Below are 27,983 nucleotides of genomic sequence, written 5' to 3' on the forward strand. Positions count from 1 at the left end.
CCCAATGCATGAAAAAACTATATATCCTCAGTAACCTCCATGGGAACAGGAATGAATGCAACTTTGAGGGAAGCACACCCTTGGAAAAAAAAAAACCAAAAAAACCCAACAACAACAAAAAAACGAACAAGCTTGGAGTGGGGTTTTACAAAGCTAAAATATCACTTTGTTGCAGTGACAAATAATTAATTTTGATATCTGATCTTCAGATGCAAGACAAAGACAGTTTGTCATTTATTTTGCTCCAAAATACCTGTTTGGTGTTACTGATTTGGGATTTTCAATCAGACTGTAATAACTAGGTGCAAAATAATTCTTGCCTTGACATACTCATATTTAACAGTCAGCACCTAAGTAGTATTTTGCAGTATATACACTCACTTCTGCGTACAGGTTTTTATTAAATTTTACATGACTGCTACTACACAGAATGAAAACTGAGCAACGCGGCCAGGAAGAGAGCACAAGAGGGTAAATAAAATGAAATACCCAGAGGACTTTGGGTTTCAGAGCTGACATTCTTGAACAATTTTCAAGTACTGAGCCCCAGGTCCTTTCGTTTACAAAATCTGTTCTCTGTAGTCATGTGATACAATAATACAGAACATGTGCATTCTTACTTGAATGAAACATTTAAAAAATAAATGTATGTTGATATACATGTACTGGTTTAAAATCTGAAAATTATCAAAGTAAACTGAAAGGAATCCCCCTCCATACAACCAAAGCAGTTTAAATATGGGATGCTGAAGGGAGACAAAAGAGCAAGCCCAAATCACGGCATGAAATGGATTCCAGTGAAGAAAACCATCTCTTTCCTCTCCATAGTAAACTGCTTTAATAATCCATTTCCTTGGTAAGTAGATCAGTATGCAAAAGCCTGTCTTTGGCAAATCCTTAGTAGACAAGTAATGACAGAAGTCTAATCACAGATGCAACAGAAATACTAGTGCATCTTTGCTGCCTGGTTACTATAGCTGCCAACAAAATGCAGATTTCTGGAAGTAACAGTTACAAGACGGAAAAACAATACCCATGTTTAAATAAAAGAACTAATTAAAAACAACATTGAAAAACACATTTTTGATCTGTACCTCAATGATGCATAGGTAAAAACAGGCAATTTATCTAGGAGAGATTAGTAAGATATTAAAATATCAGTTAAGTGTAAGGGCATAAGAAGTTATAGGAGGAAAGAGAAGAAAAAAAGATAGGGTAGGTTTTATTTTGAAGTCTTTTATGAAAACCGTATCTATAGACCTTCCCTGCTGAGCTCCTCAAGTACAAACAAGCCTCCTCTCACCCAGGTCATTTACTTGTGTGCTTAAGATGAGCACTTTTCAGTGTACATAGCTATAAAGTCCAAGCAACCATTGAAATAAACCTGAATTGTATACATTTTTAAGACTGGAATTTAAGTGATCTAACAGAAGCAATATGATAATTGTTTACACAGAGTATTACCATAAGGAAGCTTGGGAGAACAGGTATGATTATCATACACAGGCTTTTTCTTTCAAATAAAAATAGTATTTTGGTCTCATCCTTACAAATATTTACTAGTAACTTTGCACATAGTAATAATTTCTGCAAGTTTGAGAAGGAATTTTGACAAGTGTAGTTGAGCGCAAGTGTCTCAAGGGTCAAAACCTTGGCTGCTAACAGCACTAAATAGCCTGCATTAAAGACAGAGGTCTTGCTTAACCAGTGAACACGTTAAAATAAGCCACACATGATTCCCCCTACCCAAAATACTAGAGGCACATGCAATATAAGCATTTATGCCACTAATACTGCACATTTAGAAACAATGATAGAAAACTGTCTGCTTTTCACTATTTGTGCTGTTTTCTTTTTGTACCTTAGTCAATACGCCCCATAGAGTAACAGTCAATCTCACTTTGTTTCTTATGCCCAAGCCCAATTGCTTGGTAAAAACTATTTGTTACTGAGATTTTCTTTTATATTAAGTAAAAAAAAGAAACATCAACTCCCTGACAATACCGTCATTATTAAATTATTCTTCGTGCTTTGATGGGTCTAGCAATAACTGAAAATATTACTGGTGTTAGTCATGGGGCCCCTGCCTACTCAGAAATAAGCTAAATTAGTGAACTGAGACAGAGAGAAACAGTTTTTGGTCAATGGCCCAAGTAACTGCAAACTCCAGGGATCCAGATCAACAGACAATTATTTCAGTTCATTAAGAAAAGTTACATATCCCTAAAAAGATACCCCCAAACTTCCATTATATTCGCTATTTTATGCTTTTTACCAGCCAGTTTAAGCAAAGCAGTCAACAACAACAGAGACAGACGCCATGACATTTTAGAAAGCGAAACCTCTTCAAGATCCTATTTGAAATTAAAATGAACTAACGTTTATTCAAAAAAAATCTATTGCAATTACAGTAAAATTTAAAATCCAAACCCAACCATAACTGAGGAGGTGCAATGGTTGCCTTTATGATTAAAGACACCCTGGCAGTGACTCTAAAATTAGAACTGCACTCTAAAACGGACTTAAATGGAATACATTCTTTTTACAGAAATTGGCACATAATAGACATGAAATTTCACACAGAGTTAGAAAATGAAATATGGTTTATTTGATTTCTCTTCATAAAGTGTTAATAAGAAGTCTTAGAATCTGGACTCTGGGAAGCAATGAAAACTGTGATCGCCAAACAAAGTTTTCTGCTTATACAAAACCTGATACACACCACTGAACCTTGAGAAGAAATTGCACAACAAAGAAAGACTATTAAAATGCTGTATTTAAGGCTTTTCATACTACACGTCAAAATTTATGGGCTACAAATGCAAGTCTGACAAACTGCTATAGCCAGTGACAAACCTGTCTTCACAAAACACCACACTTTTTTTCTCAGCTTATTGTACAATACAAGATTCGTGAATACTGGCTGCTGGAATAAAAAGATTTTCCCATTGTCTTTCTACTGCCATTTCTTATCTAATGACCACCACCCAAAAGCACACACCTGCGCATGATGCCAGGTCACTTCTCTGTTCAGTATGACTCCAAATCTATAGAAGATGATGGGAATTTAGGCCACCGAACAGTACATCCCATGACTACTTTATCCACAAAACCACCATTACCACAAATAGCACACACTTCAAAGCATGTGCTACATCTGCCCTTCTGCAGAGACCAGCCTTCGGATCACCTTTATAAATCGTTAGCTGAAGTAGTCCCGCTTCCCATCTATGTCAGATAGCAATCACTAGTTTTGCATGAAAAACTCTCTAGTGAAGAGTGAAAGCAAAACCAAGCTCTAGGTGTCCATGGTTTATTCACTTAAGGATGTAATACCATATTTACTCACTTACCAGATGCCCCCAAATTAGATGTGCACCTTATTTTTGGGAAATCAAAATAAAGAGAAAAAAAGATTTTTCCACAATCTTAACTGCCGTAGCAAGGGCTCACCATAACTGTACACTTTCATCACTCACCCTCTATCTCAGGGACAGGCAAAATACAGCCTGCCAGGCTATTTTATCCAGCTCACGGGGCACCTAAAAAGTTTGGAAAATTAATATTTATCTGCTCCTGGCAGCCTGTCAAAGATGACAGGAGCCAGGGGCAGTAGAACCTAGGGGAAGCCGGCAGGACCCAGCACCAAGGCTAGCCAGGCTCCGCCCCCCAGTCCCCTCCCAGCCCCATCCATCCCAACCAGAAGCCTCTGCCTGTGGCCACTTTCACTACTTCCCTGCATACCAGCCTGCTGCTCCAGCACCATGTGGTCCTGGGCTGTATCACTGGAGTGCAGGAGCAGGGGGCCAGGAGTGGAGGTGTGTGCGTGTGTGTGTCCATGCAGTGAGGGAGAGGGAGGGGGAGAGAGAGAGCACATGCAATAAGGGAGGAGAGGCACAGAGCATGTGTGTGTTCATAGGGCGAGTCCCACAAGCACACCCCCCCCATATACATGCACCCACACCCCCCTGCTCACACTGCCATACACGTAGACCCCCACACCCTAGCACACCCCAGCCACCCTGCTGCCACACACAGTCCCCCAATAAACACCTATACTCACACATGCTGCCTCACCCCACACACCTATCCACTCCCCACACACAGACCTATACCCTCCCCCCCCCAGTATACAGGAGTAAGACTTCTTCATTTTAAGCTAGTGTGCGATCACCTGTGTGTACACTACACACACATGTAAATGAAGACAAAAATATTTTTTTAATCAAATTAATGAATATGGTAGATGTTTTATTTTTAGAATATAATTTGGTATTTCCCTGATTCTGAGGTGGCAAAATCCCTTGCTGAAAGGAGTATTTCTGCCAGCAAGGGGAGGGACTTCTGGTGGCAAAAGTGGAGGGGTAGGGGGTGGGACTTCGCAATCTTGGGACTGGACCAGGTGGCAGGACATCTGTCAAGGGGCAGGGCTACCCGTAAGGCCCTCAACAGCTTGCCAAAACTCGGTAAGCAGCCCTCTGCCCAAAATAATTGCCCACCCTTGCTCTATCTGCAGCACCACAGATTCAGATTTAACCCTATCGCAGCTGTTGCTGAATTGGTTGTTCATCCAAAAGCTACTGCCATTCAGTCAGTCTCTGGCACTGAAGCGAGAGAGTTATGCTGAGGATTGGACGTTGCCTCTCCTCTATGGAGCAGAGCCCAGCATATCCCTCTGACAGCCATTCCAGTCACCATGCCTCCATTCTGGCACAGAAATCAGTTTCCTCACCTAAAACATCCCCATCTTGATTTTGGAGATCTAATTCTGGAGGGGGTAGAGGGAGGTGAATGCAACGTCAAGTAAATTATGTGCAAGTTATTAATGATACTAAAGGGGTAACTTGATTTCCATTCCCTGAAATGATTAGTTTGTGGCCAAAAGCTTGTCTAACTTCTCTCCCATCTATACAATCAGCCCCCCAAAAGGTATCATGACAGCATATTCATACATTTTCCACATGCATCCTCCATCTTTTGCACTGAAATAGATAGCAAACTTGCAAAAATATGATCAAAGAGTAAATTCTGAAGTATAAATAATTTGCTCAGCAAGACCCACAACAATTTTCCAAAAGATAATATTCACTAAACAACTACCAGTGAAACCTTTTCACTTTAAATGGAGCTGGATTTAGCCCTAAACTTGCTTGTGGTATCTTCAGGGCATCTTCAGAAGCCTGCCTTATTTCATAACTACTCTCCATAGTCCTTCAACTTAATTTTATGGAACTACCTAAAATATTTTTTCAAAATCCCATTTAAAACAATCAAATGGGCACCACCCTGCATTTTAAACCCTTACCTGTCAAACCAAAAACAATTTACACCAGACTACCAAGAAGACTGTGCCTATCGCTGTTACTATGTTTCATCCGTATTGGTAAACGAGAAGATCAAAACAAAATTGCCAGAGGTCTTGAAAGTTAGAGAACTATATTTAAGGTATTTTACTCAATCTCCCTATACCATACCAAAAGGCAAGCAAGCAATCACGTGCACAATCACTGACCTTGAAAGCTAAAAAGGTGAAAGTTTAACAACTCACTGGTGACTGAAATAAGCCTTTTGGAAAAGAAATGCTTAAGAACTGTAGCTATGATTTCCGAACTGCAGGAACAAGATAGAAGACTGCACACTTCAGGAGCTACTTGCATACCTCCACAAACTCCCAGCATACCGTCCTTCTAAACCCCATTCCAGGGACTGCCCACCCCTTTCCCATGCCCTTTCATGGGCTTTGCTTGCCCCCTCACCACCAATGCATCAGGGTCTTCTGTTACCTTCTTTGTGCCAAGGACTCTGCCAGACATTTTCATGTATTTCCATGTGGGCATCATTCTTCAGAATGTCGATGCTTCCAACAGTATTGGGAGGATAAATATAACTGATAATATACTGATTTTTTTTAATGGCTACTATAATGTTTATCACCTATACACAATTACACAAGTGGCTGAAGTTACTGGCTCCACCCACCAAACACCATGGGCTCCATGTATTCCCCTCCTCCCTGTTGAACTTTTTTGATTTTCACCAAAACAAGTTTTTAGGCTCTGATCCAGAACATTCCCTGAAGTTGTTTCAACGAGACACTAAAAATGCAACACATAATAGAAAGACACTATAGATCTACAAAAGCCTTGCCTCACTTTGACGTGTTATCAAAAGATCATGTTTGATCAAGAAATATAAATAAGGTATAGTATTTTGTTTTTTTCTGCTATCCTGATTTTTACTCAATGGAAACAAAATGTTCGGTATTTCCAAGATAAATTTCTGAATATTAATGCTATTCACTGTTTTCTAAATCTCCAACCAGCCTCTGACAAAAGTTTTCCACTGCCTAGACCCAGTCCTAACCCAATCTACAGCATGAGCAGCTCTCTGAGTGTTCCTCTAGGAACCAAGAAAAGGAAATCTTCCTCTGCCACCATGGCTGGTGAACAATATTTCTCTAGATACAGGTTAAATAAACTCAAATCTGCTATTGTATGACCCAGCAAGTTGGTCTTTACACAAAGGAGAGGGATATCCCTCCTAGGGGGTCTCTTAATCCTGGTACTACTACTGTGTGCAGCAACACAAAATTGGTTTTGCTACAAGGCTGCCCTCAGGCACCAGGGTGGGGAAGATTTACTCCTGAAGAAACCTGAATTAACTGCAATAATCTATGCATCTCTCAAAATTGTGTGTCACTTTTGGTTATACCCCTCAAAACGATTATGGAGATCCCGCTACCCTGGACTTCTACAATTCAACCCAGCCCAATCCTGCTGCAAGCAGCAAAAAAACAAGAATTTCACTTAATGATTTCTCACTTGTTATCCTGATTTATTGGTCATTCATCTTTAATGAAGAGAAAAGCAAACCAGATTTCAGTAAATGAGAAAGCTCTATAAAAAGGTTTAGCTGATGATACTTGTCCATGCAAAAAAAAAAAAAAATATCAAAAAAATCACATGAATGGGAAAAAAAGAAAAAAAAAGTTGGGAAAGAGCACAACCACCCAGGAAAGAAAAACTGGAAGAAGGAAAAATAGTGTTTCAGAGCGACTACCGATTAAAACAAGAGCAAGTGGAGCCCTTCCTTTTTCACAGCCTTGTCATAAGGCATTTGGCATAATTCGCAGATTCGTTACAATTGCAGGGGAAGCACTTCTGCTAAGGCCTCAACCTTGCCACCTCCACCGGGGCAGCCACGTCACCCGGGCCCCATAACAAGTGGCACAGAAGCTGCCCGACAGCGATTTGGGGGGTGCGTGTTAAAACGTGGACAGGGATCAAGCCCATCCTAAGGTGGAGCAGGGAAGTGGTGGGACCCGAGCTCCCTCCGCGCCCTCTGAGCAAGATGGAGCTGCTGCTGCAAGGCGCTGCTAGGCCCCAGCTCTTGTTCTCGCTTCACTCCCGCGGCTGCGGATGGGGCCAAGGCGGAGCGCGCTGAACTTCGCACCGAGGCTCCCCGGGTCGGGCGGGAGCGAGGAGCGGGGGGAGGGGACCGGCCGGCCGGACCCTTCCCCGTCCCGGTCCGCCCGAGGAAGCAGGCGGAGGCGCCGCCCCTGGCCGCGCGGCCGCCCAATGGCGAGCGGCGTCGGCGGAGGCGGGCGAGCGCGGCGCGGCCGGGCACAGCCGCGGAGCAGGCCCCGGTGACGCACTTCGGCAACCCGAGCCCCCGCCCGGCCGGCCGGAGGCGGGGGGAGCCGCGCCGGCCCAACCTCCGCCGGGGCCCCGCGCGCCTTCGGGGCAGTCACGGGACGCGCGCGGCTCCTCCCCGCGGCGCAGGGTGTGGCCGCCCCGGGCCCCGACCTCGTGCCGCCGCCACCGCCGCAAACTTTGCTCCCCTCCCCCCCTCCCCGGGCCGCCATCGAAACAAAAGTGGCGCCAAAACCCCCCCGCCAGGAGCCTTCCCCGCCCCCGCGCGGCCCGGGGTCGCACCCCCCCCGCGCGCGCACACACACACACAATGCCCGAGTCCTCCATCTTGCCGGCAGCCCCGGCGGGGGAAGGGGAAGGGGGAGGAGAGGGAGGAGGAGGAGGAGGTTCTCCATTTTAGCTCGCCGAGCGCCAGGCCCGGGTCGCGCAAGGCCTCCCCCCGCCGCCGCGTCCCCGCCTCTCAGTCCCCGCCGCCGGGAGCGCTCCGCGGCCGGGCCCCGCGTCCTCCATCTTGGCTGCGCCGCGGCCTCCCCGCCCGGCCGGCCGCCCGCCCGCGGCCCCCGCCAAACTTCCAGAAGCTTCGCCGCCATTTTCTAACTTACCGAGCCCGGCGGCAGGCCCCGGCCCGCGGCTCCGTTGGCGGCAGGCAGCGGCCCCCTCCTCCTTCTCCTCGTCCTCCTGCTCCTCCTCCCCCCGCTCCTCGTCCTCTCCGCCTCGGCGCGCGCTCGGCCCGGCGCGCTCGGGCCCCGCGCGGAGGGGTCGGGGTGAGGCCGGGGCGGGCGCGGGGAGCGGGCTGGGTTATTTAATTTGGCGGCGGCGGCGCCGGGGATTGTTTGGGGTGTTCGCTGCTCGGCGGCTCGCGGGCGAGTGGAGGGCGCAGGCGCCACCTGGCGGCCGCCGCGCGCCGCCCGCTCTCCTGGGCGCGGGGCGACACCTGCCGGCCGGGCGCGGCCGCCCGTTCCGCGCGGGGTAAACAAGGCGCCGCGCATGCGCGCCCGGGGCGGGGACGGGACGTGACGTCGCGTGCGCGCGGGAGGGGGAGGGGACGTGCCCGCAGCAGCTGCCGCCTTCCGTCACCTCCCCGCTACCCCCCCCCCAACCCCCGGCGGAGCGTTAACTGCCGTTCTGAGGGCCCTGCCCCCCCCCCACCTCGCGGGCAGTTCTAAGGGCCCCCCCCCGCCCCGGGACCGTTAACGGCCGTTCTGAGGGCCCTGCCCCCCACACACACACGCACAGAGGCGCCCCTCCCAGTCCTGAAAGGCGAGCGCCTCAGTGCCCTGACGTGGCTAAAGTCAGGAGGCCCTTTGCTCCATTTGTGAAACAGCCCCGAGGGCCCTTGGGTGACTGGTTCTGCGCTAGGCAGGACTTGGGGGAAGGGAAGCAGCCTGCTCGGGGGCCGGCCCCAATAACCAGGCCCGGGGCAGGGGTGGAGAGCCAAGTGCAAGATGCTGGCGAAGAAGTGGGGCAAACAGGGCAGTTGGCTGGGAGCAAGAGGGGGTCAGGAACAGGAGCGGGGTGGCAGGCCGGGCCGGGGCAGATAAGCGAGCCAGGGCCCGGCCATTACATCAGTCTGACACAAGCTCTAGAGGAAGAGGAGCCCATTCAGGCCCAGGAGGGTGTCCAAGAAGACTGCCCCCTTCCACAACAAGCCAGGGAACGGGGAGCAAACAAGGCGGTTTGCCGCCCCCCCCCTCCCCCCTTAAAGAGGAGCCTTTAAGATTCGTTACTTAATTAAGAGTAACCTTCACATAGTTACTGTAAGTAGCCTGGTAACGCTTTCTTGCCTTCCTTCACAGTAAACTTGGTGAGAAGAATCGAGTTAGGAAGGAAAAGGGAACCTTTTGGGACCAAGGGGCAGTGAATGGGCCAGTTTACAGAGGCATTTGCTAGGGAAACTCAGGAAGAGTTTGCTGGGGAAACATCAGGAAGAACTTTTTTACGGTAAGGGTTGCCAGACTCTGGAACGGGCTTCCAAGGGCGGTGGTGCTCTCCCCTGCCTCAGGGGTCTTTTAAGAGGAGACTGGACAAGCACCTGGCTGGGGTTGTCTGACCCCAGCGCTCTTTGCTTCCCAGGGCAGGGGGTCAGACTCGATCTACTGAGGTCCCTTCCGACCCTAACGACTATGGAAGGTCTGCTTGGAGAAAGGCGGCAGATTGAGAGACCTAGAGAAGCAGCTGGAGGGTGTCGCAAGGCCAGAGCCACTTCCACTGCCAGCTCTTCCTCTGCTGGCACCTGTGAGGTGCGTGTCCAGGCAGGACCGCTCACTGCCAAGGCTCCGACCCAAGTCCTGGTTCGTGCTGTGGGCTTACAGGTTTCTTCCAGTGCTGGCCTGTGATGCGAGGGATATAGCTCAGGGAGCAGACAAGAGACACAGGAGAAAGTGGCAAGGCTCCAAAGCATCCTCCACTTTGATGCTGAAGGAAACCTGAAGAACTGCCAGAGACAGTGCTAGAGGAAGAAAAGGACAGGAACTTCTAGGAAGGTGAAAACTTGTGATCTCTGGCAGCAGGCAGAAGTCTATACAGGCAGCCGTAGCAACAGAGGAGAAGAAGCATGTTTTATTGGTGGAAGAGGACAGGACAGGCCTCCCCAAGGTTGGGAGGATGGAGATCACTGCCACCAAGAGGAAGCAATGGGTGGTGGTGGTTGGAGACTCCCTTCTGTGGGGGGGTCAGAGACCTCTATCTGCCAGCCTGACCTGTTGTCTTTGGTCTGCCTGAATCCAGGATGTCAGAGAAGGATTAGTGAGACTCATCCCAGCTCTCTGCTACCCCATGCTCTTCATCCATGTGGGCATAAGTGATATACAGCCAGGGGTGACGCTGAGCAGCTCAAAAGTCACTTCCGGGTACAAGGGTAAAGGGAACAGGCTCATGTGGTGTTCTCGATCCTTCTAGTCAAGGGGGAGAGCCCAGACAGGAGTGGACACATCTTGCAAATCAATGCGTGGCTATGCAGATAGTGTCATCAGCAGGTCTTTGGCTTCTTCAACCACGGGCTTGTGCTCCAAGAAGAAGGATTGTTAGGAAGAGACAGAATAGCAGGGAAAGAAGGAGAACAGCAGAGTATGGGCTCTGGACTTCAGAAAAGTGGACTTTGATTTGCTCTGGGAACTCATGGGCAGGATCCCCTGGGAGGCCAGTCTGAGGGGGAAAGGAGTCTAAGAGAGCTCTGGTATCTTAAAGAAATGTTACTGAGGGTGCAGGAAGAAAAACATCCCAATGCACAGGAAGACTAGCAGGTATGGCAGCAGATCAGCTTGGCTTAGCAGGGAACTCTTCAGTATTCTAAAACACAAAAAGGGAGCATACACAGAGTGGAAACAGGACAAATGACTTGGAAGGAGTATAAGACTATTGCTTGGGCATGCAGGGATGAAGTCAGGAAGGCCAAAGCACAACTGGAGTTGCAGCTAGCAAGGGACATGAAGGGTTTCTACAAGTATGTCAGCAACAAGAAGGTCAGGGAAAGTGTGGGTCCCTTACTGAATGGAGGCAACCTAGTGACAGTCAATGCAAAAAAGGCTGAAGTACTCAATGCCTTTTCATCTCAATTTTTATTGCCAAGGTTAGCTCCCAGACTACTGCACCAGGCAGCACAGTTTGGGCAGAGCTCAGCAGCCAACAGTGACAAAAGAACAGGTGAGTGGGTATTTAAAAAAACTGGACACGTGCAAGTCCCCAGGGCCAGATGCAGTACACCTGATGGTGCTGAGGGAGTTGGCAGGTGTGATTGCAGTCACTGGCCATTATTTTTTAAAACTCATGGTGGCCAGGAGAGGTCCCAGATGACTGGAAGAGGGCAAATATAGTGCCCATCTTTAAGAAAGGGAAGAAGGATCCAGGGAACTACAGTCTGGTCAGCCTCACCTCAGTTTCTGTTTCTTATCTCAGTCTATGTATTTTTACATTGTCACAATTTATCGCACAGTAGATACCTCTAAAACCACTTCTTCCAACCACAGTACCTACAAGAAGGGAGTGTACAACTCTGGGAAGGAGATGCATACTTTTTAAACACAAATTATCTCCATCTTTGATTCCCTCATTGTGTTTTCTCTTTTGTATGTATGCTTTGTAGATCTTAAGCCCTTCATACCAGCCCCTGTCTTTATTTTGCATATTGTACTGTCACACACGTTACTGGTGCTAAACAAATAGTAATAGGCTTGTTGCTGTTGGATTACCAGACATCAGCATATTTTTGCCCTATTCCTCAAACTAGAGGAGAGAATACTTAATCATTCTTAATTTTGGCTTTCTGGACAATACTAAAAAAATAACAGTACTAGTAAAGTTGAAAGTTAAGATTCTTCAGTAGTCTATCCAAAAACACCTCATAAGGCAAAGGTGACTGGAGAGAAAAGCAGACATTAATAATAGTGTTTCTTTTGTGCAATACCTCACAGTAATTGTTAACCCAGGCATTTTTATTGTAATCAGCAGTCAGGGAAAGAGAGTTTAAGAATATAAGGTGATGCAATTCTACATTAAGTTGTTAGAAGCAAGACCATATCATCTCTTGGTGGTGGCACTTAGCTGCAGTTCAAGTATCTAGTTCATTACATCTACAACATTCAACTTTTCTTTAAAATTGTAAATTGTTTCCTATTGACTAGAATCCACTTCTTTTAGCATAAAATATTCAGAGTTCTGGAATGTGACCGTTAATCTGATTGACTACATCTGAATTACTCCTTATTACACTCTCTAGCAGCAAGAGGCGATGCATAACTAACTAGTATGCAAAATCAATTTGAAAGCCCTAGAAAAATAACTCATCAACTATAACCTGATTTTGCTATCACACAAATAAAAGTTCTCTCCCCTTTTTCCCACCTTCCAAAAATGTAGAAGACCAGGAACGTACAAAAAACAAAGTACTTTGAAAGCAGAATGCATTTTAATATTTTAAAATAACAGCTTAAATTGTTGCGTTTTAAGAAGTCGTCAAAGGAAAATGGCTTTTGAGGAAAAAAGTTGATGGGGTAAAAGTTAACAGTGTTTGTGTAGCAAAGGAGAGTTCCCTTTTGGGGCTTTGGGGGTATCTTGCCAGCCTAGTTATAGATCTGTCTTCAAAGTGTTAATTTCATGTTTTTCACTTAGAAACAAAGGTGTTGTTGCTGATCCTGAATGAGAGCCTGCAAACATCAGATTGAAGCTGTGGATGAAGTGTGAAATAATAGGTGTTCCATCTGTGAAAAACTTAAAGCTAAATTTAAAAACTGGGCTTCTTATATAGGGATTTGAAATTTAGAAATAGAAAGACTAGACCATGAAGGCCCCTATTCATCTATGCTTGCTTTTTACAGTGGTAGGAAGTTGACTGCTTGATACACCTATTTTATATTGAATAAGCTACATCGTGTGAAAAATAAGGTTTCTGCTGAAATTGCGGAACTATCGTTTTGCTTGAAATGCAATAGGCCTGCTCAGATGAAAAGCTTAAACTTTGAAGATCATAAGAATCTACTACAAGAGTTGATAAAAGCACAACAATGAAGCAGAACCAGCTGTATATAAAATCCAAATATTAACATTAGCTCCACATATTTGGTTTATTGAGAAAACACAGTAGTTTAAGTGCAGCCTAGTCTTAAATTTGTAGTGGATAATTTTTTATTATTATTATTACTACGTAAATGGCTTAAAGAAGGGCCATTTCTTTTGACCTTCGAGAAAAGAACCTGATTACTTTTGAAGGGCCTGTGCACAGGTATGGACATGCTCATGTGTGTCGACAGCTTCATTGCACATTTTGAGTTCCAGCCTGGTTTCGTCTCAATGCCAGTCACCAAAGTTGACTCAGATCTTAAAAATTCCTGATGCATATCTTCCCTTACTGTATTTTCTGAATCAAGTGACAATACTATTATGTCCAACTGCTTGACAAGTATTTAGTGGAGATGTCAGGAAGTAAATTTACCTTGTGTGTAGTCGCATCGGATTGCGTCAAATATTTACCAGCAAAAGATTTACCAGTTCTTCGCGATGCTGTCAAGACATGGAACTGCTTTGTGACTGATTCTCCAAGGAGCCTCATCTCTCTCTGCAAGTTTTCCCTTTGATTGATTTTGCTGGTGATGCTGGGACTTCTTGCAGGTGGAGAAGAGGGAACAAGATGAAAACTACTTCCTCTGATAGCCAAAAAACACATTTTCTAGACTGCTGTCTGAGGCAATGTCAGAGAGAACACATTTTGTCCTCCTCCTCTTAGTTTCTCAATGTTGGCCTCTTGCTTCATTTGAGGCCTATTCCCAGGGAGATTAAGAGAAGTCTTGACAGAAAGACCATATTATCCAAAACTCTACCTGCCACTGGGAATGCTCAAGTAGTAAGCATACTTTTTGTGCTTCTCCAAACCCTTATTAAAATAACCCACTTAACAGCATTAAACCTGCATTTTCACTCACACCGCTGGTCTTTAATAAGGATGAGATGAAGAAGAGCGAGCAACTAGACCAAGTCTAAAAACACTTTAAAGGATTTCTGTCATTCCAGCTCCACAAGACTTGCTGAGGTACAAAGTCCTCCTCAGACTACTGCAAACAAAATGGAAGGAAGGAGGAGGGGCTTGCTGGGAGACTGCTGCTGGAAAAGAAATTTAAAACTGTTCAAGCTGCACAAAGTGTACTCCTAGCTACTGTTAAGAGATCAAGGACAAGACTGATGCCCTGCAGTCTAGAACATGCAGAAACCAGAACTTCTGGCCTGGAAGATCACCATGCTGTAGAACAGTGGTTTTCAAACTTTTTAGATTCAAGGCATCCCTTAGACTCATAACTTATATATTACAATGTTTACCTCCTCACAGAGGGGCCAGGTAGTGGGGGTGGAGAAATGACCAGGCAGGGAAGAGCATGAGTCTGTACTTCTCCATATCTCCTCACACCTTGGGGCACCCTTCAAAGGATTGAGTCACACCCCTGGATGTCTTGGCACCCGGCTTGAGAAGTATTGCGGTAGAGAGAGGAAAAGTCTCCCTAATAAAAAAACCAAGTAGAATTCATTTCTGATGAGTCTGAAGATCTAGAAGGCGGGGCCCAGGAGCATAGGGGTTGCATTACATATACAACTGGATAACAAACTAGATCATCCCTTTGCAGGAAATAAATATATTCTTTATCTGGGGAAAAAGCAGGAGGTTGCATGGTATAAAAAGACCATCAACCCCATTGAAAATGAAAAGATGGTGAATAATGCAAGTCAGTCTAATAAGAAAAAGCATGGGGAAGTAAGGTATATAACATTTATTTTATAATAAAAATACTCATTTCGGTACATTGCCTGTAATATTGGATATGTGTAATAAATTTTACTGTATGCAGCTATGAAGATTTTCAGATTTTCCTCAGTACAGTCTAAGAGGAAAAGCTATGTTTACTCCTCCAACTTCACTCTTTAATTTTTCCTCAGCTAAGGATATCCTAGCCAAAATTCACGTCTGGTTGGAAATTTTCTTGCAGTGAGGTTCAAAAGCTATATACATTAAGTATGGGGAAGAGATTTAGTTACAGAACTCTCAGAGCTGGAGATTAAAATAATGGATTATCCTTAAGAGACCTTGGGCCGCCTTCTATACAGCTATCTAGATGGGCTTTCCAACCCAGTTCTGTTGGAACTGAGACTGCCTACCAGATCCAGAGTTCCTTAGAGTCATCAATTTAAGAAAAGGGGAACATGAGCACCAGCACCAAGAGATCTGAGCTGATCATCATAGGACATGAGAGAGTGTTGGGAATCAACACCACAGAATCCAAGGACAGTCTCAAGTCACCAAACACCTAACTCTTCCTTGCAATTGTCAGAATTATGTTGATACCACTTCTTCCTCATTCAAAGCAGTGGCACATGAGCCAATCACTGCAACTCTGCTTTCCTCTTTCTTAAGTGTGTAGGATTATAGCATAATTTACTCTTATGGACAATACTTTGCTTATGTCCAGAGTGTGGTGGGGAGGAGGAGTAGTGTTTGATACTAGGGGCTAGCTGATCCATTTCCAGGAATATAGTAGGAGTGCACCAATAAAGATTTTTTGGGCCCCTTCCCTCCGCCCCACCCCTTCCCCACCAACAGACTTACCAGCCAGACGCTGCTCTCCAAGCTGCCAGGCTGGCTGTGCACATGCACACAGCATTTATCAGTGACATTATTGGCCACATCAGCCAAAAAAAGCCAATTGCCAATAACGTCAATTTTCCTTTTATCCGTGCTGATACAATGCGGACCGATGTATCTGTGCACCTCTAGAATATAGTGCTGAGAGAGAGGCTATAAACAAATCACCCATGTTTCAACTGAAAGAAAAACACTGCTCCCTATTAGAGGCTTTTTTTCCCAATTCTCTGAAATTCTTTCAGTCCTCCCTCCCTTCTCTCTCAAGATAATTTACAGGATTACGTAACAAACACACGTTACTTTCCCATAATTTCCTGCAGAGAATTCAGACCATTACTTTAGTTCCTTCTTCAGTAAGAAGTGTCACCTTTATACAGATACTACCCACTTCTCATCCAGCTTCCTAAAATATAGTGCTAACTACCTGTAGATCCCCAATTCTTAGTCTACTGTACTTCCCTGTTCCTGTGAAAGTGTGTAGCTGGAATCCCAGAGGACGAGCTTGTTCCATCAGACTCAAAGAGAGCAGGAGGTTCCTACTTGCCATTAGCCCTCAACACTTAAACAAGGCAGACTTGGTTGCCAGCCATCATCACTGTGCTAACTCCACTACAGGCAGCTTTATTCAGATCACTGTAGGAGCAGCACCTTATCTGCTACGATACATGACACCCCACCCCCAGCTGTTTATCCCTGCTGGCCGATGCCACTTTTGATGCAAGACTTACAAGATAAAACCCTGAGAAGTTGCATTGAGACTTGCATTTCCCACATAAAGCTCACACCAGCTTTAGTCAGGGAAAAAACTTCCTACTCCTGGGTTAATCATCAGACAGGACTGGTCTCCAGCGGAGGTACTACTTCAGCAATCCATCAAGGGAATGACAAGCTCTCACAAGGCCAACTTTCTTGAATCCAGAATACAACGTTGTCCTGGTTTCCAGACCTAAGCAAGTCAGGCTTGAGATTAGGGAGAAACACGTGGGGGAATTGGTTTAAATTCTGTCCAAAATAACAGTTTCTGCTAAAATCGTCAGCAATTACATTTGTTATGCCAATGTTGAAATTAAGCTTTAGAGAAATGCACTATTCAAATGAATGGGGCAGTTTACAGCTCAGCTGTATTTTGAGGCTATAGGTAGGTTCCTTCACCGCTAAACTACAGAAGCTAGACAATTCAGAGTTTGAAGCCAGTTGTTATTTAGACAACAAATTAAAAAGTCCTTGCTAAATTGGTAGGCACCTCAGGAAATATATCTGCATAACGCAGCTAGGCCAACTGGTGCGGACTGGTTCCTTTTCATCTCCAGAACTTATTTGCAACTCCTGCTCTCCAAGCCCATTTCTGGAAAACCACTGATTCTTAGTTACGTGGTTCCCAATCTTTATAAACTCAAGGTGCCTCTGGGAAAATGCCGGGTCTTAACTTGTGCTAAGTTTTTTGACAGAAAAATAATAGAGCAATGCTTGTACTGCAAAGAACTCAGAAAGACCATGACAGGTCAGAAGGTTTTAGAAACCCTGGATTCCTATTCAAAACCCCTGGGCTTTTATCTTGTGAATTGTGTACTTGTTTGTACACCTAAGACTTCTAATATTGCATATTCACCCCAACAACACCCTGTTTGAGTATCAGTGATTTAGATGATGGCAGAGGAAAGAAAAAGAATACTTCATGAGTATGCTGTCATTATAGCACTTTATAGGCATGGATTCTGAGTATATTAAAGATATTCATGGATAAATCCTTCATTTAAATTAAAAATGCATCTACCTTAGTCTCCTTGTAAATTCCATGTATGAAGTGATGCTAAACAAACAGATGTTTGCTAAATGTATCATGCATACCATAGAGATGCATAAATTAATAAATAGCCATCAAGTGATCAGAAAGGATTTTTGATATGTGAATCTGCTGTGAAAGGGAGATTTTAGAACCTGCTCAAAACTTTGAGATATAAAGTCTAAAACATTAGAACTAGGGAATAAATTGAAACAGCTAAATTAACACAAGAGCAACAGAAAATTAGCAGAGCTTTCTCAACATGAAAAATATGCTAAGAAGCTGGGAGTCCCACAAAAGGATTGGCAGTACTCCAAATGGAAAAAAAAATATCATGAACCATTGTTTTAAATTGGTTGCTTCTATGTTCTTCTGGGCTAGAGAGTGGAAGGGTGTTTGTTATTTTACCAGTCTGTAAACTGAGGAAAATATCTGTGTCATTGCTTTGTTATTTCATGTAGTGTGTGTCAGTCCTCCTTACATGAACAGCTTTATACATGGCACTAAGATCTACCTGAGAGGTTAGTTTGCAAAGACTTGTCTGTCAGCAGAGGTATTCAAAACAGTATTATTAGATTTGATTTATTTATAGCCAAGACACTGTTTCTAACATGCATTTTATTTATTTTAAAGTGAATTCAGTCCTGCTGGAAAACAGCAAAAAGACGACAAAGAGCAAATAGAAACATTTAATTAATCTTTTTATGGCAGAGGTTGCAAATCGCTGGCATTTTATGATGAATGTGCACGTAGGATGAAACAATTACAGAATGGGTTAAAGGTGCCCATAAGCCCCCAGAATTATGGGTATTGCCTCGGCTCAAGCCCTCTTCGTGTTCTGAGCCGTTTGTAGATCGACGCGTCTAAACTTTCTTTGTGCAGAGCAGCTGCACAAAGGGAGGACAAATAGCCAGTCTTCTTTTCCAGACCATTCATCTAAAGGGGACCTGGGACAAGAGACATCTCAAATGTAAACTGCAGGGGCTGACCAGAAAATAGGATGGAGGAGATGATGGAAACAGCATGAATTAGGCATTGTATGTCTGAGCTGCAAGAAAACCCTAGGAAAAAGATGCCTCGCCCATCTGCAACACGTCTCCCTCACAGGAGTTTACAGGCAGAGCTGCAGTCAAAGTGGCACTAACTCCTCCTCAGCTATTTGCATTGGCAGGGAGTGCTGTAGGAATGGTAAATGGCCACGCTTCCTGGTTCCGCCCAAGCACGTCCATCAACCTGTCTCATCCAGCCATAATCTCTACTGCCCAAGTGAGAGCTTTTTACAGGTCTAAACGGACAGTGAGAAGAGGCATGCAACAGGTCGCAGCGGAGAGAAGCATAATGGCCATTGCCCCTTAACTAACTCACTGGTCAAAGAAAACGAAGACTCGGGGCTTGCCTAACGCGACAGGAGCAACTTGACTAGTAATTCCCCACGTAGACCTTAGCAAACTGACAACCGAAGATTTGCTACAAGGAAATTCATTTTCCCCAAACTACTTCTCTCCTTTTGGAACAGCCTCCTGTTAGTGGTTTCTCTCATGTACAGTTCTTAAAAAATTCACATACAAATTTAAAAATAAATTGGGCATAACAGGCAGCTACAGTAACTTGTAATAGTTTCATATATCAAAAACATATTAGAGCAGATTTGCAAAAATTCATATGCAGCTCTAGCAGCAAAGGATTTGTGGTTACTGGCTGGCATCAAATTCTTATAACCCAAAAGCACTTCCTTCCCAAGTGTTTATATGCTAGCAATCCGAAATGTTTCAGACATTAGCTTTGGCTGGATAATGAAGGTTGATTGGGCCCTACAGTGTACTCTATGGTACAACAAAGCAAACACTTCTGTGTTCTGTGGCAAGATTTTTGTACCCAATTTGCTGGTAGCATTTTCCACTCCCATTCTACCATTCTTATCAAAAACCCATTAACTACAGCTCCACACATACACAAAATGGTTCAAATCACCAATTATTTTCAACTTTTAAAAAAAATATTTTTTCCATTACATTCTACACAGCTGGTGGTTGAGCAACCTAGCTCAGAACCTCCTTCCCCGTCGCACACCATGTGCCAGAGGTGGGCAACTTCAGTGACTTCTGCCCAAAGCCTTGAGCCTTCAGATTTATGCATCTGGCTCCCCTCATTTCCTGGCTAGAAGCTCGACTCCAGTTCTGGCTCCCCTAGTTTCAGCTCAGTGGATTGGGAGCTTGCACTGCAATGCAATCAGCTGTCTTGTGGTGACAACTGGAAAGCAAGAGGCAGCTGCAACCAGTGCAACCAGATGCTCAGGGAAATGAAAAAAATAAAACACCAAGTGCTTGGTCATAGCAAAATGGCAAACTCTACACAGAATTCTGTGGCATTTTGGAAGGATACCAAGTTCCAGAGGTGCAGAATTTCAGAGTCCACAGAAACCTGACCCATCTGAATGATCACAGATGAGAATGATTGTTTCAGGCTATGTGCAAGCTCAGGAAGATGTGGATTTAAACACACGGTTTCATTGCTAAAGTGATGTCTGTCTTCATTCTTTAACCCCTATGTCCAAAGACAACAGAAATACTGTAGGAGCGGTGGCTGAAAATGCAAGGTCTTTGGCCAAAAATCTGGGATTGTAAATACTTAATATTAAGCCAAATTCAGCCAAAAATGCCAAAGCCAACTGCACTATAAAAAGGAGGTCTCAAAATCGCTTATTTTTAAAAGGGCCCAATCAAAAACAATGAATTCTTCTCCAGGGTGACTGATGCCTGCCGAGTCGGGGGGCGCACAATTTGCGGTTGGGCCCAAAGCCCATATCCACTCTTATACTTCTGTGCAGCGGCTTAGTGCCCCCCGCCCCCCCTCAAATATGCTGCCGGCCCGTATGGCAAACAAACTGCTCCATCCTGAGCAGTGCCAAGTCAGGGGCCAATATCAGGGGGGGCACATGCCTCCTCCTCCCTTCCCCCCCCCAGTATCCCCTCTACTAGTCACCTGTGATTCTTTTATTCTGTTCAATGAGCTTTGGATCAGGCCTTCAAATTAATTGCATAACCAAGATGTTGTATTTACCCAAATCCAAGATGATTCTGAATTACACCCCCAAATAATTAGCTTCTTGATGTGGAAAATTTAAAGGGGGGGATGCCACCTGCTTACCCCCACTCCATCACTTGACCCCCTGATCCCTGCTGCCTGTCCCCCCCTGGAAGTTGTCCCCAGCACCATCAAAAGCCTCCTCTTGTGCCATCTTCCCCACTATGCCCCCTGTGACCCCCCAGACCCTGCTGCTTACTTTCCCAATGCAGCTCCAGACCCTGCTCTGGCCTGGGACAGGGAGCAAGACAAGCATGTGCTGCTGGTGGTCTCAGCCTAGCTGTGGAGCAGTTGTTGCAGTGGTGACAGCTTCATTCCAGCCCAGGCTGGGGCCAGAGCCACCACATACTTCTTGCTCCCTGCCCTAAACCAGAGCGGGGCTCCAGAGCTGCAATGGGCAGGTTAGTGGTTGCGGGGAGAAGGGGAGCAGTGGCAGCAGGAGGCAGAAGCTGCAGCTCTGATCTGACCCTGGGTTGGGGTTGGAGAAAATTGTTACCAACCCACTTGTACTCAAATCTAAGATGGGGCTTCCCCCCCCACCTCGATGTTGACTGGAGAAGGGAGGAAAGGAATACCTCATCTTGGATTTGCATAACTAGTAAAGAGGCACAATTAAGTATATATGAGGTTCTTCCATTTACCTTGCAGGATCATGTGGAATAAATGAATACTGTTTTAAGTCTCACTCAGAGGACATTGAGCAGGAACTAAAACAAGTATGAAGTAAACAGAAGCTATGGATCTATAGATTATTTTACCCAACACTCCTAACCTAACATGGAATTCCCTTGTTTTCTAGTACAACATTATATAAATACTATTAAACCAGTTTAATATAAATTCTGATATATAATTAAATATCTGTAAAACATTCCAACAGATCTGTAGCAATGAATCACGGTCCTAAATTAATGGGAACTGCCATTGCTAAATAACATAGTACAAATAAGACAGGGATGACTCACTCTGCACAGCAAACAGCAGAGAGGAGCAGCACACTTTCAACATTGTGTTACACCACTCCAACAGATTTTCCACAATAGATGCTGGTTGTAAATCAGCTTCCAGGTCTCTAATGTCCTGTCATCAGCTTTTTCCCAGCCTTTCCCCAAGAATCTCCCATTTACCCAAATTCTTCTTTTCTAATATTTCCCTAAATACTCAGTTTGGCACCACCCTTTGAGAACCACTGATGTGTCTTTCAGAGACACTGGGAAAAAAAGTCACAACAGTTTTAAAAAAAGTCACTAATTCAAGCTGTCATAATTTGATGGCTATGTTAATTACTCTCTCACATTTAGTGTGAATAGAGCACTGATTACAATTTTTAAAACTGCATTTAATGGAGCAGCTCTCAAAGTCTTACTAACAAGTTGAGGGTTTTAACCCTCAATTGTCATTGACTCTATTACAATTTGAACACTGACTATTGATTAGTTTTATTGCTCTTTAAAACATGACATTGCAACTGAACACAGCAGTAGTGCGATGCTTTTTAAAAGCTAGCCTTCAGAGGAGGTAAAACAAAGAATCTTCTGCATTAAAGTTATATATACAAGAAGGCGGCTGTTTATTTGCTTTACTTGTCCAATGTGGAAAAAGTGTAAGGCTGCAAGTATTAAGAGCCACTGGCACTCCTGCCTGCTCTCAAACAATTTACATGCTGCCTAAGCTCAACCATATCCTCTTGTTGGAGATAATTTTGATTAAAAAAAAAAACCCCAAAAAACTGGCTCAAATATCTCCCCAGACACAGCTGTTCCTAATCGCTTCCCCTTTGAATTCCTCAGCCCACTAGTTAGATGTGATTCCTTGAGAGAAACACTCCCCCAAACCTTTGATCTGGCTGGGATTATCAACCACCTGCCTGAGAAAGTCAGCAGATAGATTCAGCACACTTGGGCCGTATTGGGGAATGATCCCTGCATGAGCTTTTCAAGACAAAAATAAGCCCATTTATAAAATGCATTTTGCCTTCTAAAAGGGAAAAATACCACACCCAAAGGGAGACTTCTCAAAGGCACCAAACTCCCAATGACCTTCAATGGGAGTCTGGCCTCTCACCACCCTGGCACCCTGGACACTGTGCCTAAACACATTTTCATGAAACAGCACACAAATTGCTAAAGAAACATCTTGCAAAGGTAAACTATAAGAATTGAGAATTAAAGCATCCCTACCTAGAGCTCCACGTGAAGAAAATCCATGAAGAGCCAACTTCCCAGAAGAGGTTGTGTAATACAACTAGGCCCGATTTCCTTTCAAAGTCATCTGTTCCCAGGGGCTAAATTTTACTCACTTTACAGACACGTCAACAGAATTTTAGTATGATAGAGAGAAGCAGAATTTAGTTCTCTGTGGAGAACAAGTACTTTGTTCCTTTTTGTCTCTATTAATATATACATATTTACTAGGCTCATTTGATGTATGCAGCTGAAAAATTACAAGGGGAAAAAAAAAGTAATGCAGTGTTTCAAGTGCTATTTCAAAGCGGAAAATAGAGCTCACATTACTCAATTTAATTTTACTTTTATTTAAATAATTCATAAAATCAAGTTACATAATCACAACAAACATTTAAAAAAATAAATCTGTCCCATTTCAGTAGTTTGGAACATGTAGTTGAAATGAAAAATTATATTCTGTATTAAGAATCGCTAATTAGTATACCAAGTCAGACACATCATTTAACCCTTAGGATTCCAAAATACATTTCTATATACAAAAGCTTGTAGTAAGACACTAAATTTCCACAAATTTAGGACATTTCATAGGTCTAGAGAGTTATCAAACTAGTTTTATTAATCCAAAATTTAGATATTTTTAAATCAAGATTTAAGAGGAACGTTACAAGACCCAACACAAAAATAATGTGTAATTTTTAAACAATATTTTAAGATGACATTTAATTCAAATTCTTGCCTGCAATAATTTGAGCTCAAACTGCTAACTTCAAAACCAAGTGAAACAGACTGAAAACAAAAAATGACAGTTTTCTAATGTTTCCCCAAAGTTGAGTGCTATTTTTTTTTGAAAAAGCAGCATTAGGATGACATGCTAATTTAACTTTTTGATTATGAAAATGGAAAGAATTGGAAAGCATTAACAAAAAAACTATGCACAAGATAAAATGTAAACAGAACATCTGAGTATTATGATTGGCGTTACAATTTCTAATTAAAAATCACACCTTTAATGCTCAAAGTAACAGAAGTACATGATGCCTGTTAGCTTCAGTTGACATATCCTTAGAGGAAAGAGAGGAAAGGCAGATCATTCTGGCATGCAGTGCACTAGATACCTTTTCGTCTCTACTAGGAAATCAGATGGCAAAGCAGGAAAACAAATACACAGAAAGTTGAACGCAGTCAATTAAATGTTCACCATTAGCAAGTGGCTAATTACACAAATGAGAACATTAATTGAAGAAGCAGAAGGATTCTAGAACAGAAGAACTATGGCTGATAAGCAAACAGTGGACATGTGACCTTGAGCAACAGATTTTTTTTTTGTATAAAAACAAGTATTCAAAGAAGGTAAAACAGAAACATCAGAACTAACATTGCCTATCTAAGCTAAACCAGGAGAAGCTAGCTCAAACATACTCTCTAGATTACGCTGCAAACTAAAAGTCCAAAAGTAGGACAACATTGACATGTAGTTTCTTTGTGAACTGAGTAAAACATTATGTACGTGGAAACTTGGGAAATGTCCACATTTACAATTGGTACATACAAGCATTATAAAAGGGCCAGACCCTGCAAAAAAAAAAAACAACTCATGTGCATAACACATCAGTCACTTGAGGAGTCCACTGGAGTCCAGCACTGGAAAGGAAATAGCCACAAGATCACTTCCCATGGTTTGGAACTACTCCCATGAAGTAAGTTTCACATGCCAAGAGTTTGCAGGATCAGGCCCAAATTGTTAAATAATAAAATATACATAATCTTGCTCTTTTATCGTTTCATACATACTTAACATGGAGTTATAATGAAAAATAGATTATAAAATTCTTAAAAAATCTGGATTTTAAAAGCACAGTCCTCTACCACAAACCACATTAATACATTCTGGAAATACAGCCCATTTTGAATACGTACAAATGGCACTATAAAATGGATCTTGAGACCAAGTGGTTGGATTATCTAAACAGAATTCCCAGTGATGGCATTCCTCAACTAGCACTTGTCGCTCACAGCATCTTTCAATGCACCCAGTTCAAATGGATTATGTGTTTTGAGAATATGCATTACATTTGAAATGAAAGCATTTTCAAGCACATGATAATTATGTCGTGACAACATTAGACCAAAACTTTTCATCATCTATTTCCCCGTGGTTGGAAATGTCATTAAAACGCTCAAAACTTTTTAGGGGAAAAAGTCCAGACTAGTTTTTCAAAAAATACATTTTTGAAATACCCAAGTTTAAAATTTGGCACTATCAATGGGGTGGGGGTGGGGGGTAATACTTTGAAAACTTCTCGTCCAACCCTCTGCTCTTGTCCAGAGTTTCTTTGAACTGGAAGCAGATGCTAAACTCTTATCTTCCAACTTTTGATTTTCAAGTAACAGTACTATTATTACTAAGAACAGTAATATTAGGCATTTGGAATTATCACCAGAAGGGGTAGAGGAGGGAAGATGTAGAAAAGAGCCCTAATATACTTTGTGTTTCTTCCTGAAAGAACATTAATACATCTTTATTCTCTGAATATGTAATTGCAGTTTTTAGTTTGTGGAAGGCTTCTGCAAGAAGCTGTGCATCCTCCATTCCCCCTGACAGAAAACATGAGCAGAGTCCTCCACACTTTGCAGGATCAGGTGCTTCCAGGCAGGCCTATAATGACCTTTGCTGGTATGCCTGAGACCAGTTCCTTCAATTAACCTGCATCAGCCAAAGGTCTTTTTGTCACTATAGCAGAGTTTACCACTAGGACTTCTGTTGGCATAACTATGGCAACCACAGGTGTGTTTTCTTTCACCCTCCTCACTAATGAAACATAACCCTGGGATTCCCGGTATTAGAAGGCTGCCTTGGCTGTTGTCCCAGAATAGATACTTAGATACTGCAGTTTCTGTCGTCACATGATTCCTTTGACAATATGACAACTATATATGAACAATGTCAAAGAAAACATTTTATATAAAGGAGATCACTATGATTCTTCAAAGATGTAATGGCTTTATAAACAAGTTCTGATCATTTTGAGGGTGTTGCCAATGAGCGAGTCTAGTGGAAAAATTGAGGAAGACATTCCTCCCCCCGCTTCACTGTTTATATTTGTTTTGGCTTGTTTAAACAGGACCAAAGTTAAGGCCGTTTGGGAACTGGCTCTGTGCAAAGAGGCCCCGACTAAGCCTGGAAGAGAGAAGGAGGCATGCCTTTTGGTGATAGCTTCAGATCCTTTTATTACTGGGCTATAGGAAGTCGTTTTTAAAGGCAGTGTTAGTTGGAGAAACAAAAGGCCTTAGCATAACAAAAAGCTGCTGCTGCTTTGGGAAAGTAATTCTGTGACACGTAAATAACAAGAATATAATTACTTGCCTTTTAGGTGGAAGTGGTGTTAGTTGATTTTTTTTTTTTTTTTTTTTACTGGACAGAAAGAGTTGATGCACATTTAGAAAGGGGTCAACTATATGAAAGCCAAGTAAAAATCACAGAAGTTATCTTCATAGTTCTGTCATGAGAATCATTTTTAAATATCTGTAAGTGTTACTGGGTCAGTGAGGTTATGAGATTTTGAAAAAGATGCTATTTTCCCCTGGGAGAGAAATAAATTATGGAATTGACTGGTTCACCAAGTTGGAAAGAAAATTAACCCTTGAGAGTAAATTAGACAGTCATTTAAATTTTAGACTGAAAACAAAACCAAGTGTCAGCAACTTTGTTTCTGTCACTGAAATGTTACTGCTCCCAAACCTATGATCTCCTCATCCCATTCCCAAATGGGGGTTGACTGTTTACTATTCTAGCTTTAGTAAATATAATCTAAGACAGCTGATAGCAAAAGAAACATGGCTGGACTTTTCCCCATTTGTCATTTCCCCTTTGAAGTTTATTGCCCACATTCTGCACTCTCTGAAGCTTGGCTAATGACAGAAGCAGTCTTACAAATTCAACCTACGCTGCCCTTAGTGAATCGAGCACTCAGGTTTCCCATGCCATTTATGAGTATACTTAAATTTATGCACATGCAACAAACTAGTAGAGTGTGATACATAAAAATCAAGAGAACAGAGTCATATTCTAGGCTGTCAGCTCAAGTAAAATGACAGGACAAAAACAGAGGAGAGGAATAAAGAAGTTCCAGTTAAATGTGAGTGCTGTAAACCACATAAATATAGCAGCCTCTAACTACTGATTCATAGGATTTTAGGGCACTGATGAAAGCTTTATTCTTTCTATTATCCCCAACTGGAGGCACTCTAAATACGTTTATGCGCTAGACTGTTTATCATCCCAACTGTCAGTTAAACCTTTACAATGATTTCAGCAACATAATAGGAACCATTTGCACAAGCAGCACTCGTTGTACATTTAACTAATACATAAAAATTTTCTGTCTTCTTGTAATAACTGTGCAACACACAGGGCATTTAACAACTACTTCAGCACATTCCTTGCAAGCAACCAGGTGGCCACAGGGAATAAGAACTACAGAGATGTTTTTATCCATACAGATTTTACAAAGCTTTTCCTCCTGTAAACGTCTTAATTTCTCTTCCACACTAAGATCTAAGGAAAAGGGAAATACACAGAATGAGTTAGCATACTTCATAACAGCAGCTGATCTCAAGGCTCTCTGCCCTATAAAACAATGTGTTTTGATACAGCAGAGCTAGATCATCCCCCCCCGCTCCTCCCCCACCACATAGAAGGCAGCAAACTAATATGCAATTTAGCAACTCCTCACCGACACTGCCTCCCAACACCCATTACGTCTCCCAGAGCTGTGCAAGCAGGAGTTAACTCTCCAGACATGCTGCTCTAGAATATCCAGAGGCCAGGAAGTGCATAATTCGCTCTCAAAAAAGTCACTGACTTCCCAATGGCAACTGCCCTCAAACTTTTGTTGTTATTGTGGACGATGTAAGAGGGAGTTCTCAGCACAGGAGAAAGCTGACTGAATGAAGTGCTATGCACAAATAAGAAAAAAGGCTGAACTCAAATTCAGAAAATAAAAGAGTACAGTGTTGAATACACAAATACTATCACACCTGCCCACCAGAAATATACATAGATAAGCAATGTCAGGTGTTGACTGAAATATTGATTCAAATGATTTTTTTTTTTAAAAAAGAATCCCATGAAAACAGATTATTTTAACGTGGTAAGTAGC

At 43.2% G+C, this 27,983-nt stretch overlaps 2 protein-coding genes and 1 long non-coding RNA gene across 9 annotated transcripts in view; 1 reads left to right on the top strand and 2 right to left on the bottom strand.

The window, feature by feature from the left end:
* STAG2 (STAG2 cohesin complex component) overlaps nt 1-8,437 on the bottom strand; it is a 116,876-nt gene extending 108,439 nt beyond the window's left edge. Inside the window, exon 1 of one of the 2 annotated variants that reach the window (XM_059732828.1) lies at nt 8,255-8,437. The gene's annotated coding sequence lies outside the window, so the exon portion shown is untranslated. Of the gene's footprint in view, nt 1-5,783; nt 6,786-8,254 lie in introns of those variants that run through there. The other variant, XM_059732829.1, reaches the window with a different exon arrangement.
* A 153-nt stretch (nt 8,438-8,590) lies between these two features.
* On the top strand, nt 8,591-14,987 carry LOC132252172 (uncharacterized). Its single transcript, XR_009464004.1, has 2 exons — nt 8,591-9,593; nt 9,726-14,987. It is a non-coding gene; the product is annotated as an uncharacterized LOC132252172 (long non-coding RNA).
* Nucleotides 14,988-23,151: 8,164 nt separating this feature from the next.
* Nucleotides 23,152-27,983, bottom strand: part of XIAP (X-linked inhibitor of apoptosis) — a 40,138-nt gene continuing 35,306 nt past the window's right edge. For all 6 annotated transcript variants that reach the window (XM_059732833.1, XM_059732831.1, XM_059732832.1 and 3 more), the window contains one exon: nt 23,152-27,379. In XM_059732833.1, coding sequence (XP_059588816.1) covers nt 27,186-27,379 — 194 coding nt within the window. In that variant the 3' untranslated portion in view covers nt 23,152-27,185. The remainder of the gene's footprint in view (nt 27,380-27,983) is intronic.

The sequence above is a fragment of the Alligator mississippiensis genome, chromosome 8 (genome assembly GCF_030867095.1).
Source record: "Alligator mississippiensis isolate rAllMis1 chromosome 8, rAllMis1, whole genome shotgun sequence".
Classification (NCBI taxonomy): domain Eukaryota; kingdom Metazoa; phylum Chordata; order Crocodylia; family Alligatoridae; genus Alligator; species Alligator mississippiensis.